This window comes from Cyprinodon tularosa, unplaced genomic scaffold, assembly GCF_016077235.1.
Source record: "Cyprinodon tularosa strain WSP-4 unplaced genomic scaffold, ASM1607723v1 ctg71, whole genome shotgun sequence".
NCBI lineage: Eukaryota > Metazoa > Chordata > Actinopteri > Cyprinodontiformes > Cyprinodontidae > Cyprinodon > Cyprinodon tularosa.
Window position 1 is genome coordinate 4,826,128 of NW_024039463.1, and position 16,602 is coordinate 4,842,729.

Here is a 16,602-nt window from a genome sequence, read left to right on the forward strand (position 1 = left end):
ATAAGATAGAAACTGTATGACTAATTATTGAAATTGTCATACAGTTAAGCAGAAAGTTGTTTTTATTACTCCTGGTTTTTTAAATCAAAATGCTTCCAAATTTAGTAGTATCTCTGAATGTACACATGTAAAACAATTTTTAACAAAAAAAAAAAAAAAAAAACTTTAACAGCAGGAAAAGGATTTAGGAAGCTACTTGCCTTGGTTGCACAGGGAGCCCGTAAAGCCAGAGAGGCACTCACAGTGACCGGTAATGTGATGGCATGGGCCGATGCTGTGCACACACTGCGGGCACGTTTGGCTGCAGCGGTGCCCATAGAACCCTGGAGAGCAGACTGCAGCCAGCGGAGCGTGGCAGGGGAGAAGAGGGGGAATCAGTCACCAATGTTGATGGAACAAGGGGTATATAATTATTGGACACAGCATGACAAGAGCGATCAAGGGAGTAGAGAAAAATCAACGCCGGAGGAATTAAAAGCAGAGGAGACAAGGAGAGCGTGTGAAGGGGAGGGTGAGAGCAGTAAAGGCTGTCATTATTGCAATCACCGACATTTTATCTGCTGCCTCAGACAGAAAAGTAGGAGTTAAGAGTAGTGTTAAAAATCTTTTTCTGTGTCAAGAGTTGAAGTCGGCTTTATGATCTAAAAATGTCAGGAAATAATAAACAACCCTGTGTTTGCAATGAATACAAATCCAATGGTGTAATAAAAGGCTATATTGCCAATATTACATATAAAGGTCCTAATAATTGAAAATGTAGTTAAAGGGTGTAGATGGTGAGACTGATTAAATATTACAGTGGATTGCAAAAGTATTTATAGTATGTAAAGTAGAAAAGAAAGGATCTTTAAAAATCTCGGTAGTATTTCAAACAACAGGCTTAGCTGCGGTTATCAATTGAAGGTCCTCGGGAATAAATCCGTAACCTGGCCAGCCAGACTGACTTACTTACACCATGTACACACAATATCAGTCTGGAAAAGAGTGAACAGTGTCCAATTTCAAAGCGGGACTAAAAGAAGCAGTGAAAACGTTTTAGATCCAATCAGACATCTATAAATATAATACAGAAACATAAAAAAAAGGAAAACCCTTTACAGCAGCCAGTTCTTGAAATTTTAATGATAAAAAAAGCTTTTTTGCAATATTATAAAGTGCATTCTTAAAATATTACTCCATTGAAGCTGCAATATTAACTGTTATGGTTACAGAATAGCTCTGTTGCATTATTTTCTAAGCAAATAACAACCAACTAGCTTTGCAGATAATGAGACTAAGTTTTTCATCTATTGTTTGTAAGAAAAGATCAAACTTGGTCAGATCAGATAGAGAGTATTTCTGAAGAGCAAATTTCAAGTCTGTCCACAGATTTTTAGTTGGACTGAAGTTTGGACGCCGATTTAAGCACCTGAATATCCTTTTATCTAAAACATTTTCCCATGGTTGCTTTTGTCCCCCATTGAGGGTTGTGGTAGGGAACTGGATAAAACCTTCTCCACAGTATAATGCTGCCTTTACCGTGTGTTTAGGGTGTTATTTTTCCTCCACACATAGCACTTTGCATTTAGAACATAAAGTACCTTCTTCTTAGTGTTTGTTGCATAAGTTAAGGCAAACTATAGATGGGGTTCTTTCAAAAAAAAAAAAATTCTAACCAGGATATGTAGCACAGTGCTTAATTTGTGCTTAACATCAACATTATACTATAATTACTATTGATTGTCTTTTGCTGCACTTTAACTTAGGTTACTCTTTGTGTTGATAGGAGTTAGCTAACATTACAGCTGTTCAGCACCACTGTAATGTTTAAAGTGCAATGAGAGAAACTACCTGCTGTAAGATGCTTTTGTTTATAAAAGCCAAGGTCCTAATAATGACAAAATTAACTGGATGCCCATTACATTAACATTACAAATCCTGCTGTGTGTGCTTGTTTATAGAGTCAGTCTCACAGTGGGCATCAGATTGTCTTTTTGAAAAAAAAAGTAAGGGTAGCCTATATCGATGTTAATATCTCTTAATTGATAAGAAACAAATTGTTTGATCATGCTCCTTAAGCAGCAGAAAGATGACTTTATTTAGTGTATATATATATATATATATATATATATATATATATATATATATATATATATATATATATATATATATATATATATATATATATATATATATATATATATATACATAAATGTTTAGCAACACTTTGATATATTCACTGCATTCAGGTGTTTTCCAAAATGTTCAGTCAGATTTCAGATTGTTGATAGTATGATGGGGAAACATTCATGAGCAAGGAGCTCTTATGTGTTTAGGACTGTTTTGTTTGTTTGATTTTATTGGTCCAATTTCCATGTTTTCTGAGCCATAACAAGGCTTTTGTTTGTGCCGCACTATAAGCCTGGAATTTAACGCTACTCAAGAAAATCTGAATTTAAAAAGCTTCCTTGATGGGAAGCAAAACATTTTCAAACTTGGAAAACAAAGTCCAGTAGTTTGTTTGTTTTTTTTAGCTTTTTTTTTCTTTTTCTTTTAACTTTGTTGGACTATGACCAGGATGACTGAGAATCTTCACCAGCAGGCTATTTACCATTTGTTATTTTAATGAAAAAAATATTTATTCACAGGAAAAAAGTATTTAATTAAAAGTAATGGGAAGTATTTTTCTACCCTTCATTTTGATATGCTTCATAGAGGAGGTTATCCTTCCATGCATTGTAATAACCAGCTAGCTCGTGGCCTCTGCTTTAAATGAAGAGCGCTGTCCATGGTGCTGTGATTCTGAACTGGCTACACCATGTGAACATCATGCCCTCACTGCTGCAGCTGGTAGATGCGATTTTTTGACTAATACAGAGAGCTCTAATTTAATAAGATAATGTGATTCACATAGGTGCAATTTTAAAGATGCTGCTTAAGTCCACATTCAAAAAGGAACAGGGAAATGTTTAACCTGTAGTGGTGGAGGATGAAGGGAGCTGGGATTTGCTGCCATGAACATGTCTATCTACTGAATATAACTGCTGTGAAACAATAAGAAAACTATTTTGTATTTATCTGATTGATAACAGTTTTGTCAAGGTCGGCACCCACTCTCTGTTATTGTTAATTTTTGCCTCCCTATACAACTTCTCTCTCATCATCGGACAGTTATCAAACTAAACATATTAGGGTTTATTTTTTGCAGTATAAATTGTTTGTCAGATTTAGATTAAGAATCAGATACATGAAATAAAGAAAGTGAGAACACACAAAGGTAGATTATCGGAGTTAAGTCCATGAATCCACCTTTACAGACTTCTAATGTTTTCTGTGGAGGTCTGACCGATCTCTGGGACCGTTTAATTCTTTTATCTCACTGCACCTGAAAATCCTCAGGTTCTTGTTATGGAGTTTGTGTCTAACTTTATTACTGTTATGATCTCCATAACATGCATTATTCTGACAGGGTTTTGTTATTTTAACTGTAATTTTTTTATCATGTTTTTTTATGATTATTTGAGCATGATTAACTATTCTGCTTTTTTAATAAGCTTTCTTCTCTAAAAAGCATTTTGTTTCTTTGTTTTTATTTGAAGGTGTGGGGGATTGGTGGAGCGCCAACTCGGTTAGGACACAGAAGGAGGTGTGCTGCTAAAGAGGGTTTGGAACCACTGAGCTACGGAATAGTTTAAATGCAGACCTGAAGCAGTGTGCAAACGTAAAATGGTTGCAAATAAGATACAAACGAATGGTTTTTGACATATATAGGGATGAGAGCAGGGCTTAAATATTAATAAGGAAATATGAGATTGATGGCTAATTAGGTATTTCTTTTGCTGTATTATTCCACTTATTTTGCAATGTTACTCATTGGTGGTTTTATTTGTTTTCTATTTGCTTATTTGTTATTTATTTAATTAGATAGTCAAATAATTAATAATAAGAATAAGATAATAGTTAAAAAGGAGGGGGGCAGATTTTACATGTTAACGCCGTTCCTTTTCGGATAATGGAAGCATGCACAAAACCCAGACAGGTTGTCTTGAGGATTTGTTTGTCTATGCTTAGTTGATAATTTGCATCTGCTTTGCTGTTCTAGTGAGGTTTGTTGTCTTTTGAACTGCCTGAAATAAATCACAATCAAAAACTTCTGCACAACTTTATCCCTGACTTAACTGCTGAAGGCAACATTTTGCATCAGATCTTATTCTGAGTTAAGAAAGCTAAAAGAGATTCTCAGATTTCTATTTGTAAAGAAAATAAATGCCTATATATAATTTTCCTTGCATTTCTAAATATGTAAAAGTTTTGCATAGAGAATTTTTAACATGCTCAATAGGTAGGAATACTTTTTGTTCCTTTTATAGTGATCTGGAGAAATTTTTCCTCCAGCATAGATATTCTGCAAAGACAATCAGTTGTTAGCTAAATAGAGACCTTTTATAAAAACTGATAAAGAAGTTAGAGTAATGTAATGTAATGATGAGCCAGTAGGTGTTAATTGTTTAAGTATGTCAGGCATTAGGGGAAATCCATATTACCAAGCTCAGGAGAGGCATGTGATGTCTCAAACTAAATTAACAACCTTCCACATGCAAACACACACACAGATTGCGAGTTGTAATCTTTTTACCTGATGAGTAAATTACTTGTGTAAATATTGAATTTGTCTGAGTGATTATTTCGCTCGAGGGGCAAACACATGCTCGCACAGAACAACATATGCAGCTCGTTTAAGATTCTCTCTTATTTTCTCCTCAAATTGATGTTTACAGGTTTGTGGTTGTGAATTTCTCTCCCAATCAGTGAGCTCCTCACATGAGAGCACCTTAAGAGAGACAGAACCCCTTTTTTTTCTCCCTCCAGAGACCAGAGCTGGCGCTCCCAGTGAGCATGCCCACTGATGAGCCTCAGGCAAGGACCGAGTCTCCCACTGTGAGCTGGTTGTTAAGGACAGTGTAGGAGTATGAGGGGCGTGCTCCTGTTTACATGTGTGTGCGTGTGTCTGAGGAATGCCAAAGGGGAAAAGACACTGTGATTAAGTGATAGCTGTGATGAAGGATTTACACTCAAGCCGCTCTGACCGACAGCTGAGTGCCTCTCCTCAGCTGGCTCAACCTTTAACAATTCTTCAAAGATCAAAACAAGGTCAGCACTGTGATGGAGTTTGTTACCACCGCAGCTCTCAGCGTCAGCCGGTTATCGCTCAAAGTCTTGGATCAACAGACATTGCTTTTTTTTTTTTAAAGAAAAGAGAAGGCTCACTTCTTTTGCAGGAGGTCCCTCTGTATCCAGGTGCACACACACATGAACCGTCCTCAGGAGAGCAGGACCCTCCGTTCTGACAGGAACAGCTGACTGAACAGTTGGGTCCCCAGAAGCCTTGTGGGCACACATTATCACAGTGGATTCCTGCGGGCACATTAACAAAACGAATATTCAGCTAATGCAAAGTAAGACAAAAAAAAAAAAACTGGTTTGCCGCAACATTCTAAATAGCCATCTGTAAAAACACATCGTTAACAGGGACAGCATTCACAATGCCCAATATTAACAGATATATGCAGGGTTATTTAATCACCATGGATCCTCAAATGATTTAACTACTGAATAAAGCATCCAGTTTGATGTGTATGTATCTTTCTTCAAACCAAGCCCATCTCTTACACTCCATTTCTCCTTTCCAAATGTATTTTATATTTGATCTGACTAGGGCTCCTTGCCAGTGCACTGTGTTGATTAACAGGGTTGGCCCTCCAGAGAGCCCCAGCTTGTCTCTCATTCTCTTTCAGCAAAGCTGGGGTTGTGTACAGAGCTGAAGGGAGGTACTCAGGCTACAAGAGCACAGACTGGAAGTGTCACAGTGTGTTTGGTGCGGCTCCAACCCCCCAAAAAAGCAAAAAAAAAAAAACACACGGCATCCACACAGGGTACTCGGTGTGCACATGAATGCATTAGCACATCCATCAGAGCAGCAGCGCCTTTTCTCTCAGCCTCTTAGAAAAGTGAGATGAAAGGAGAAAAAGTTGCACGCACTGTGCTACATACAGACATGTAGCTTCTTAAAGAGTAATATACTTTATGTAAGCGCAGCTGCACGCGCTCACACAGACATACCCAAACTCTCAAACAGTCATGTTCGAGTCTCATTTGAAATTTCCTTTGAATAAGAATATCAGAGGAAGGTGTAGCCATTAAAGCGGCCTCGGTGCACAACCTTTGAATTAAACCTGGACTAAACTCTTGGGAGCCATGTTATACAGTAACCACGGCACTTTAGGGCAGGCATGGAGGAGTAAAAGGAGAGGAAATGTTAGCGCTGATGGGATGAGGTGGGTGATTTAGACATGAGCAGAGCTGTGGACATCAAAAGGAAAGCAAGGCATGTGTTATTCTGGGCCAGCCAGAATAAAAAACTGTGACTGCTCTCACTGTGGGAAAATGAATGCAGACAGAGCGCTGCTTTTCTCAGAGTAATGGTGACAAACAGAGGGGCTTTGCATGCCTGAAAGAGAGTGAGGGAAACTTGAACTGAGGTATTTTGCAGCAAATTGTCAGAGGTGCCACTGTTCAATTTTTATTTTTCTTAGGTCTTCCTCTTCTGCACATACAAACATCGTCTTATTACCTGCTGTGGTAAACAGGACCCTATAAAATTATTCATGTCCTCTGAAATGTTAAATATGTTGTTGCATTCCAACAACAAACTTTAATGTACTTTGGTAAAACTTTATTTCATGACCAAAACAAGTTTTTACACCGTTGTGGAGTTGATTGAAAATGATACTCAGTTTAATTTATTTATTTTTTTGGTTTATTTTAAAAATAATCTAGCTTTCTAAATACTTTTTTATTCCAACTGGAATCTTTAAGTGCCCTGCGATGGACTGGCATCCTGTCTGTAGACAGCTGGAGATAGGTACCAGCACCCCTCGTTAGCCCGCTTTGGGATAAGCGTGACGGAAAATGGATGGATGGAAACTTTAAGACTATGTCTTTTTCCCATTCAAAGAAAAAGGTTTTTCTGGCTCTCTGAATAAAACTTCCAAAATTTCTGATTAGTTTGAAAGCAACTATAATAAGTCTTGCTAATTAGATATATATCTGTACTCTGAATGCATCAGTCTAACATAATGATTCTTTTGTTAACCAAATTGCATCGTTGCTGTAGCTGAAAGGTTGGGGTTAATTTCCTGAAAGGTTAAGCTCAGTGGCCTCTAACACATCTTCCTGCATCGTTCTCTATTTATCCACATTTTCGTCAATGCTGACCTGCTGAAGAAAAATGTCCCACAGCATGATGCTGCATTTACTATGTTTAACCATAAGGCGGTTGAACATATGCTTAAATATTTGATGCTGTTTATTAATAATGAAACCTATACATAACAGCTTGCTAATAGAAAAAATAGAAAAAAAATAGAAAATAGAAAAAACATAGAAAGAAAATACATAATTTTGGACTCATTTTCATTTGTTAAGGTGACTTTTAAAACAAAAAAGTCCCACTGGTAACTTGCAAGTTCAAGTGCCATGAACATTTTTCATCACTATTATTTCTAAGTAAAGGCAAAGGTGCTATTTTACATTTCACTAGCAGATTCTCACTATCAATTGTCTTGTTAGTGAAACCCTCATAACTCTTGCTTGAAAATGTCAGGCTTATGAAAACTCGGCAATAAACACATAGATCTACCGGCTTCCACAAGCATGCCCACGCTCCACTCAAGCCTTATAAAATTCCCTGCAAATCTCATAACAAAACTATCACCTAATTTACAGTAGAATGCCATACAGACTCTGAACTGAGCACACCCTGGGATATGACAAAGTATGTGTGAAAAAAAGAATAGTTGAAGACTTTCTGTAAATAGACGTCTTATTCCATGCCTGACTCCAGTGACTGCACTGTATCGAATCTTACATAGTCCGTTCTTTTGCGGTTCCAGTGTGTACTTGTGCATGTTTGTGTGACCCACTGGGCTGCACACTGCCCCCAGCCCTGCACCCTGGCGACTCAATTAAGGCTGACAGATGGTCCCAACCTGTGCAGGATTCAGAGCATGAGAGGCCCATTTTGTCGTCTTCATTCTTGCAGCTAATAAAACCTACATTGTTTCCTGGAATAAATGCCCTAAGCTCAGGAGGCTGAATGGAGTGGGGCTCTCGGGGCTCACAGGCCTGACCTTTTCTCCTGAATTTTCACCCCTCTCTTGTTCTCCCTTTGACATTCAGAAACAATGTATCATTTTGGACTTAAATGATTTTCACCCTTGTCATTCAAAATTTCCTCTCCGCAGCTTTTTTCAACAGAGCAACTTATTTTGATAATAGTAGACATCAACTGTGAACATCTCAATAAAAGTGTTTTTTTTAAATGGAAGGATATAACTGTTGTATATCATTACATTTCAGTGATAATTCAATTAGATCAAGTATGATTTCAAAACTCTGAAAGTGAAAAATAGCCATCAAGCAGATATGCAAGGTGTTCAAGCCTTCCTTATGATGTCCAACCCTGACTATCTTGATCTCTTTGTGACTCCATCCTATCAAATATTGTGGTTTCCAAATTCTAATTAAAGTGGTCATTGACCAAGAAGGAAAAAAAAGTGTAGACTGGAAATTAACCTGCTTACACTTAACCCTTGTTTCTTAGCATAGTATAAATATGAGGGCATATTAAATACTATTGATATCTAATAAAATAAGGGGTTCAGAAAGTTCTTTTGAAGCTTAAAAAAACGCTACACATCTAAACAGAATTTAAAATTGTAGCGTTGGACCCCTAATGAATATTGCAAAAATTTTAAAGGACTTCTAGCCTAAATATTTGCCAAGGTCAGAAAGGTTAGTCCTGCTGTCATAAAAAAGTTACTTGACATCTAAAAAGTATGACTAAATGCCAGCATCCATTATATGAGCCAAAACAATTAAATCAGAGCTGAAGTCGCAGCATCTTGGATCCAGAAATGCCACTGGTTCCATCGGCAAATATACCAAACAATCTATTACTGAATCCTTGCTTAGAGAACCTGTAAACACACAATACAACACAAAACAGCAAACATCTTATATACTTTTTTTTTTTTTGTTAATCAGCGACATCAGATGCAGATGTCACTGTACCGGTCTGTTGTGGTGAAGAGAAAGCTGAGCCAAAAGGCAAAGCTCTTGATTTACCGGTCGATCTACGTTTCTACTCTCATCTATGGTCATGAGCTTTGTGTCATGACCGAAAGAATGAGATCCCAGCAGCTGAAATAAGTGTTCTCCGTAGTGTGTCTGGGCTCTCTCTTAGAGATAGGGCCAGGAGCTCAGTCATCAGGGGCGGACTCAAAGTAGAGCCGCTGCTCCTCCACATCGAGAGGAGCCAGTTGAGGTGACTCGGGCATCTGGTTAGGATGCCTCCTGGACGTCTCCCTGGTGAGGTGTTCCAGGCACGTCCCACCGGGAGGAGGCCTAGGGGGAGACCCAGGACACGCTGAAGGGACTATGTTTCTCGGCTGACGCCTTGGGATTCCCCCGGAGGAGCTGGCCCAAGCGGCTGGGGAAAGGGACGTCTGGGCCTCCTACTAAAGCTGCTACCCCCGTGACCCAACCCCGGATGAGTGGAAGAAGATAGATGGATGGATGGATGGAATCAGTGTCCTTGAGAAGCATCTGATGTCTTTCATTTAGTGCTGATTATTAGATCAACTCTGGACTTCTAAGATAAGCCTCTTTTATTCATGAGGAAGCAGCCCTGACCTGTCCAGCCTGGGTAGCAACGACAGTGGCCACTCACAGGGTCGCACCCGTCAGCGTGACTGCAGTCACACCGCTCACGGCAGTCAAGTCCATAGGTGCCATCCTGATAATGACAGTTACTTTAGTTACAGATTAAGGGGAGAACACATGGCAGCTGATCAAAGGGTTTGGTTATTTGCTGAGTTAGAGTCTACTTACAGGACAGGACTCGTAACAGTGCTCCCCTCTCCAGCCAGGAGAACAAGCACAGGTGCCGTCCACAGGGTCACATGCCGCTCCGTTACTGCATAAGCATGTCTGATTACATCCCAGACCCCACATACCGCTGGAACAAGGAATGGAGCAGTCCACACCCTGCCAGCCTTGAAAAACAGAAAGAACAGAGAAAAGATGTCAAACTTATAAAAACAGGAAATGATAAATAAAAAGACAACCCAGAATTTGAGCAATGTATCTTACCTTAAAAAAAGATCATGAAAAGTCTATAGGTTTTGATTATGGATTGTTTACACCGAGCCTAAATTTAAATAAGCAAGAAATGTACATAAGCTAAGAAGAAACATGACTTTTATTTATTTTTACCAGATACATAATCATTTCAAAATGTTTCCGATTGGTTTCAATTACCAGCTTTTATATTTATTTAACTGGCTAAATGGCAGGTTATTAAAGATATTTTACATTTTTTTTTATCACATTTTAGGATATCTAAATATATTAGATATCCATGTCCTGTATGGTCAGTCTGGAAAACTGTGGAGAATTTTCATCTAATGGTCTTTTTTTATGATATTGTCTTTGGTAAGCTGCATCCCTTTCTTCTGTAACAGAACACCCAAAAGTGCAACCCAGTGCATTATATATATATAATGATTGCACTGGGTTGCACCATCTAAAAGAAATACACATGTAAACATGTAAATACATTTGTAAACATGTAAAAGGAAAAAAAAAGAAAAAAAGAACTGTCTGCACTATAGTGCAACTGGATGCACTATATATACTATTTATATCCCATGCACCTTTTTTTCCTTTAGCACCTTCTTCTTCTTCTCTTTTTTACTATTTGAGCTGATGTAATGAGTACATTTCTCCATTGCGAGATCAATAGAGTCAATTAATCAAACAATCAATCAAAAAAACATGATATCCAACACTTCAGATATGGGACAGTGTCTCCCAGTTTTTCCTCAATATTTGTAGTATCATAAAAACATGCCTAAGTTATGGCATATTTGTATACGTCACGTTTATTTGTCATCTAATTGCTTTTGTTTATTTTTTCTAGCAAACTTGTTTACTCATCTAGTTGAACTAACTGTCACAAAATCCAACAAAAAATACCATGTGCTTGCTAACAACAACGTTTCTTGTTTTCTGAAAACATTCAATTATATCTTAGCCTATTGTGCTTTTAAGGTACTTAGTTGTAATACTGGTCATTATGGCCAAACACTTGAATTTTAGTATCATTAGTCGATGGGATGTTTCCAGAAATGCCTGTATTTGTTCCTTGGTCTACTTGCTGTTACATTTGGAGAAATGACTTCTTCCTTGTTGAGTGACCATGTTAGTTTAGGGCTTGTTTGACTGAGGATAATGACATTTAATACCAACTTCAGGTAGAATCTGTCCAAGGGAGTCTGCTTTAGATCTAGGGTCGATACATTTTTCAGAAAAACATCTTCATCTCTGGGAAACAGGACTTGTTTAAACAGCATAATTGCCAATATCCCCACATTGTTTATATTTGCATATAACTGTTTGAACAGATGAATGTGGGGAGCTTTAGGTATCAGAAAACTGTAGCCAAGGATGGATAAGAAACGTGTCAGTCCACAAAAATCTTGATAATGTACTGGCTGATTACTTCAGACTTTTTCTATCAAGTCACATAATGTTTCATGGCCTTTAAAATACATGAAAGAAATTATTTGTAGTTTACAGAAACCTATGAAATTAAATGAATTAATTTAAAGAATCTGTAAGAAAGTCACCCTCTCATAATTATGCTATATAGCAAACAGAAATAATTAAAGCAATGCTAAATGGCCTGAAAAGGAAAAGCTGAGTCTGAATTACTGACTGTAAGAAATTAGTAGTTATATTCTTTTATATAATGTACATACATTTTTGATTACAACTGTATTTTGATGCATAACAAGAGTTAAGGTATAGTGTTAACTAGGTACTCTATAAACATGTTTTTGAATAGTAACGTAAACAGTGTCATTTTTCTTTTTTATACAGGAAGATGCAGATGTGGATCAACCTCAAGTTAGCCGTCTTTCTTCTAATGAAGGAGAAGGAAGCATTGAGCAGCCTCAGACTCCAGACACCAATGCACCAACACCAAAGAAAAGGAAGTCTACACTTGCTCCAATTCATAGATGTTCCACCTCTACCACTGACTGATGACCCACTGGACTGGTGGAAATGTCATGTTTAAGCCTACCCACTCCTTGGCCAGCCCGTCGAAAGACATCTGTGTGTCCCAGGGACCAGTGTACCTGCAGAGCACGTCTTTTCTACTGCTGGTGATATAATCAGCTCTCATAGGAGCTGTCTCACCTCTGAGCATGCTGATTAGTTGCTCCTCAAGAAGAAAAACATGTACCTTTGAAATGGGTGTGCAGAAAATGTTTGGGTCAAATATAAAATAAGTCAAGTACTAAGCACAAGTGAAATGTTTTCAGGTTTTGAATAAAAAAAAAAAGAAACTGTAACTGGTTTTAGGACTGAAATGCATGTGCAGTCTGTGCTGGAGCTTTAAGTTAAATTAATTCCACAGTGAAAAGTACAAGTTAAAATATGTGGCCAGGTTATACCGCCCATATTAAGATTATAATGCACTTACTGAGATTTTTATGCACCAATTTGGTTTATTGCTCCTTGAAGAAGAGCTTTACTCTGTTTTGGTGTTTTATGAATTTCACATGAATTGCTGTTATTCATGTGAATTATTTTGTAATTCATTTAAAGTGGATTCAGTTTAGGCAACACATTTGGAATACCATCAGTGACACACATAATGGTGTATCTTGGATGAAATTTAGAGCAATATATAGATTATTTGAACATCACTGTATCGTTATAAATATATTTTGCCTATCTAATCATAGGCAAAATATCAGAAAATCTGTCACTTTGTTAGTAGAGTACATATTTTATATTGCGTAAAAATGTTGCTCACTTACTCATTTTCTAACCATTGAACGAGATTCTTCAGCATAAATTGTTTCTGAATGTAAATATACATTTTCATAATAGAGATTCTCATTTTTAATTTCTAACTTGGATTTGAGATCTGGGCTAAACAGCAGCATTGTACTGCAGGAAAAAACTTCTGTCTTTATTACCAAGAGAAGCTTTTCTGTGTAGAATATGAATCTTCTCCCCTTGGAGAGTGTTTTCTTTTCCAGTGTTATACTGTAGCTTTCTCCTACTATCAAAGACATGCATTTGGTGCTTTTATGTCTCTAAAGTGCTGTATATAAGTGTGGGTGTTATTTGTTTGTGTCACTCTGTGATGGACTGGTGAACTGCCCAGGATATACTACAGCTCTAACCTTTTAACAGCCTGAGATAGGCACCTAACCCATGGTATCCTGCTAGAATTAAATAGTTAAGGAGACTGGATTGGAAGGTTTTGTAATCTGAAAATTGTTGTCAAAAAATATTTACATTTTAAATTATCAAGGAATTGTTTACTCATTCACACCAGCATTTTATTTTATCTTTGCAAGAGAGAACAAATACAGTCTTGCCAATGCTCCTGCCTGTTCTGGTCACATAGGATTTCACTAACTATTAAAAAAGCACAGGGAGAGGTTCTCATAGACAAAATAGACAGTTCATCACAAACTGAAGCCTTTGTTGAAATAACCTTGACTCTAAAGGAGTCTAGACTCTTACCAAAACATCTAAAACTGGAAAACAGCTTCTGAGGTATCAGTAAGTCAAGACCTGCACTCAGCCTTGTCTGGCAAGTGCCTTGTTAGAGTGAATACTTCTAAGTAAATCATAATTAGAAGGGTAGAAGAAATGTAATAGTAAATAGATTTTCCCAACCACAAGATAAATCATAATTATGGGGATATTATGCATGTGATGTAGAAAATCCTATTCATATAGTTATTAATGTTTATCAAATACTGTTGGATAACAACTTAAATTTGCTCACAATGAGCTGCATGAAAAAGCTCCGCTGTGCCCTGGGATTCATTTTTCAAATCTCTAATAGCCTACTTGAAAATATCAGTCTTTTGAAATTATTAGCTCATTACGTGATTGATGATGGTGATCACCAAATCTCTCTGAAGTATTCACTGAGCTTTAATTTAGTGACTTCATGGCTTCATTTCCATCCTCATCAAACTATTTAGTGAGCCATTAATGTGCCATGACTACCATCTTTCTGAAAATGATTCATCCCACAATAATGGTTGAAACTCAGAAAAGTTTAATTTTTGTTTACAGCGGATCTTAACAGTCACAATACAAGAAAAAAAAGGTGTACGAGAATCTTAGTACTCGCCAAGCAGAGTCAGGCCAAGCAACAGTATGAGGGAGACATTTCATTTTTCCATAACATTGTTATTATAACATTTATAGTCCTTCAACCTTCCATTGGTGGGTTTCAAGTCCAATTCCTAAAATGTCACACACCAACAGGTATGCTTCACTATTATGCTTGGCTTGTTAAATTATATCTGCATTACAGATTCTTGCACTTTACACAATAAAGTTGCAAGAATCCATTCCATTTTCTATACCATCTGTAAGGTTCACAGGGAGGTTGCTGCTTATCTCCAACAGTGTTTGAGCGAAAGGTTGTGCACACACTGGACGGATCGACAGCACATCATGGTGCGACACAGAGACATACAGAACATACAGCCATTTATACAAAATCACATCTATGGGTCATTTAGAAACCCCAATCAATCTAACAATTCTAGTGCTGCAGAACACCCCAGGTTAGGATTTGAACCCAGAACCATTGTATTGTAAGACAGCTGTGTTTCAAGCTTTGTAGCCAACGCCCAAGAATGCATATATGTAAATATTTTAAATTTACCCTACCAAAACAAGGGGCTGGCATCAAATATGCAGATTTGGGACTTGAATGGTATGTATAAAACATGTATTTTAAAGGCTGCTGGATGAGCCAAGCAGTATTTACATTTAGTGTTTAATTAACACCACATCAACACCATTGTTTATAGATGCTGGAGATCGGCCTGTTTTCCAGTGTGGTCCTGTTTCTCTGACTGTGACTGGGTGGATGTGCTCTCTTTGTCCTCTGACATGGGAGCTGGCTCGGAGCTCGTCTGCCTGGCTGTGTGTTTCCTGGACGGGGCCGCCTTTTACAGCGGCTTTTTGTGTCTCTGCTTCTGTCTCCTTGAACCCCAGTCAGCCTCAGCAGATGGCCGCTCACACTGAGCCTGGTTCTGCTGGAGGTTTCTTCCTGTTAAAAGGGAGTTTTTCCTCTCCACTGTCGCTACAAGCATGCTTAGTGTGGGGGGGTTGTATTTGAGTCAATGCAGTCAGCTGGTTTTTCATAGATAGAAAACTTTGTATCAATTTGACTGTATGATCTGGTTGAACTGTAAAGTGCCTTGTGATGACATGTGTTGTGAATTTGGCGCTATATAAATAAACTGAATTGAATTGAAGTACATGTTATAATGTTATAAAAGTGATGCTGCATGTGATAATTATGCTGCTAATCAAAGTCATGGCAAATATTTGTAAAGCTGTCTTGTGACAAAATCTAATGATATTTAAGAAGTAGATCCCTTACCATGTCATGTTTTCCTTTCAACCATTCCCAGGCATGTAGATTGTGATAGTAATATACAGTTCTATTGTACACTGATGAATAAGTAATACTGTTGATAAATATTTAAATACCACGTATGATGTCTGGGATGATATTTTGACCAATGGGTAAACATTTTCATAACAACCTTTATCCCTCTGCATCTTGTTCACTGGAAGCTGATATTCTCTCGAAGCACCCTTGAACCCAATCCTCAGCAACCATGTGGAAAATCCCAGAGAGAGGAGACAATCTACCAGGTATGCCAAGGAGCACAGACCAACAAGAGATTGTAAGTTTTCAAAGTTACAGATGTTAAATGAATAGAAGAATAAAATTATTTTGAAGGGAAAGCGCTGTGGATAGAGTATGGCTGTTAAACAGACAAATAAATCAAGTAGGATTCCTGCTATCATTTAAGTGTGAGTAATTCTATTGAAAGTCATTTTCTTAGCCAGCTAAAACCTCTCATTCTGATCTGTGTAGCTGAAGCTAACCCTAACAGATGTCTTAGATTATTTGAAGCAGTCCTTATGCAGTGCACATACCCTTGATTACTATTCTTTTGTGCAAAGTTCCATTTTACATGGTTGTAAACTTAACTTTGTAAACTTAAACCACTAGTTCTCTGCTGGTATACGTGCCATAATGCTTTTATCTGTTGTGTTTTTGTTTTTTTGTTTTTTCATGATTTACAATCTCATCTTTGCTCTGCTGTTTCTAACCTCGTTTTATTGTGTTCCCTCAGAACAGCCATTATTGTAATCATTGCACAATGAACCTAAGTTTCCGGCTTCATTGTCCTGCAGTTACTTTAAATCTAAGAGTAGCCTCTAACAAGTTTTTTTCTCTAATGAACCGTGACATGTCTTTAAGGGGCCTTTTTTCCGGGAGCTGGTCCTTGAACATTGGTCTAATGTTGTGTTGCTCGGCTCTAATAAGTGTTGAAATTGGAGGACACTAACTGAATAAAACAGTTAGTACTAAATGGAACCACTTTATATATGATCTGTTTTTATTTTATGCTGTTTTATGTGTTTTATTTA

The 16,602-nt window shown here is 37.5% G+C and overlaps 1 protein-coding gene across 6 annotated transcripts in view; it reads right to left on the reverse strand.

The window, feature by feature from the left end:
- megf11 (multiple EGF-like-domains 11) overlaps positions 1–16,602 on the reverse strand; it is a 180,930-nt gene that overhangs the window by 18,291 nt on the left and 146,037 nt on the right. For all 6 annotated transcript variants that reach the window (XM_038268941.1, XM_038268939.1, XM_038268938.1 and 3 more), the window contains 4 exons: positions 9,931–10,094; positions 9,733–9,835; positions 5,248–5,394; positions 201–335 (listed from right to left, as the gene is read on the reverse strand). In XM_038268941.1, the coding sequence (XP_038124869.1) occupies positions 201–335; positions 5,248–5,394; positions 9,733–9,835; positions 9,931–10,094 (549 nt within the window). The remainder of the gene's footprint in view (positions 1–200; positions 336–5,247; positions 5,395–9,732; positions 9,836–9,930; positions 10,095–16,602) is intronic.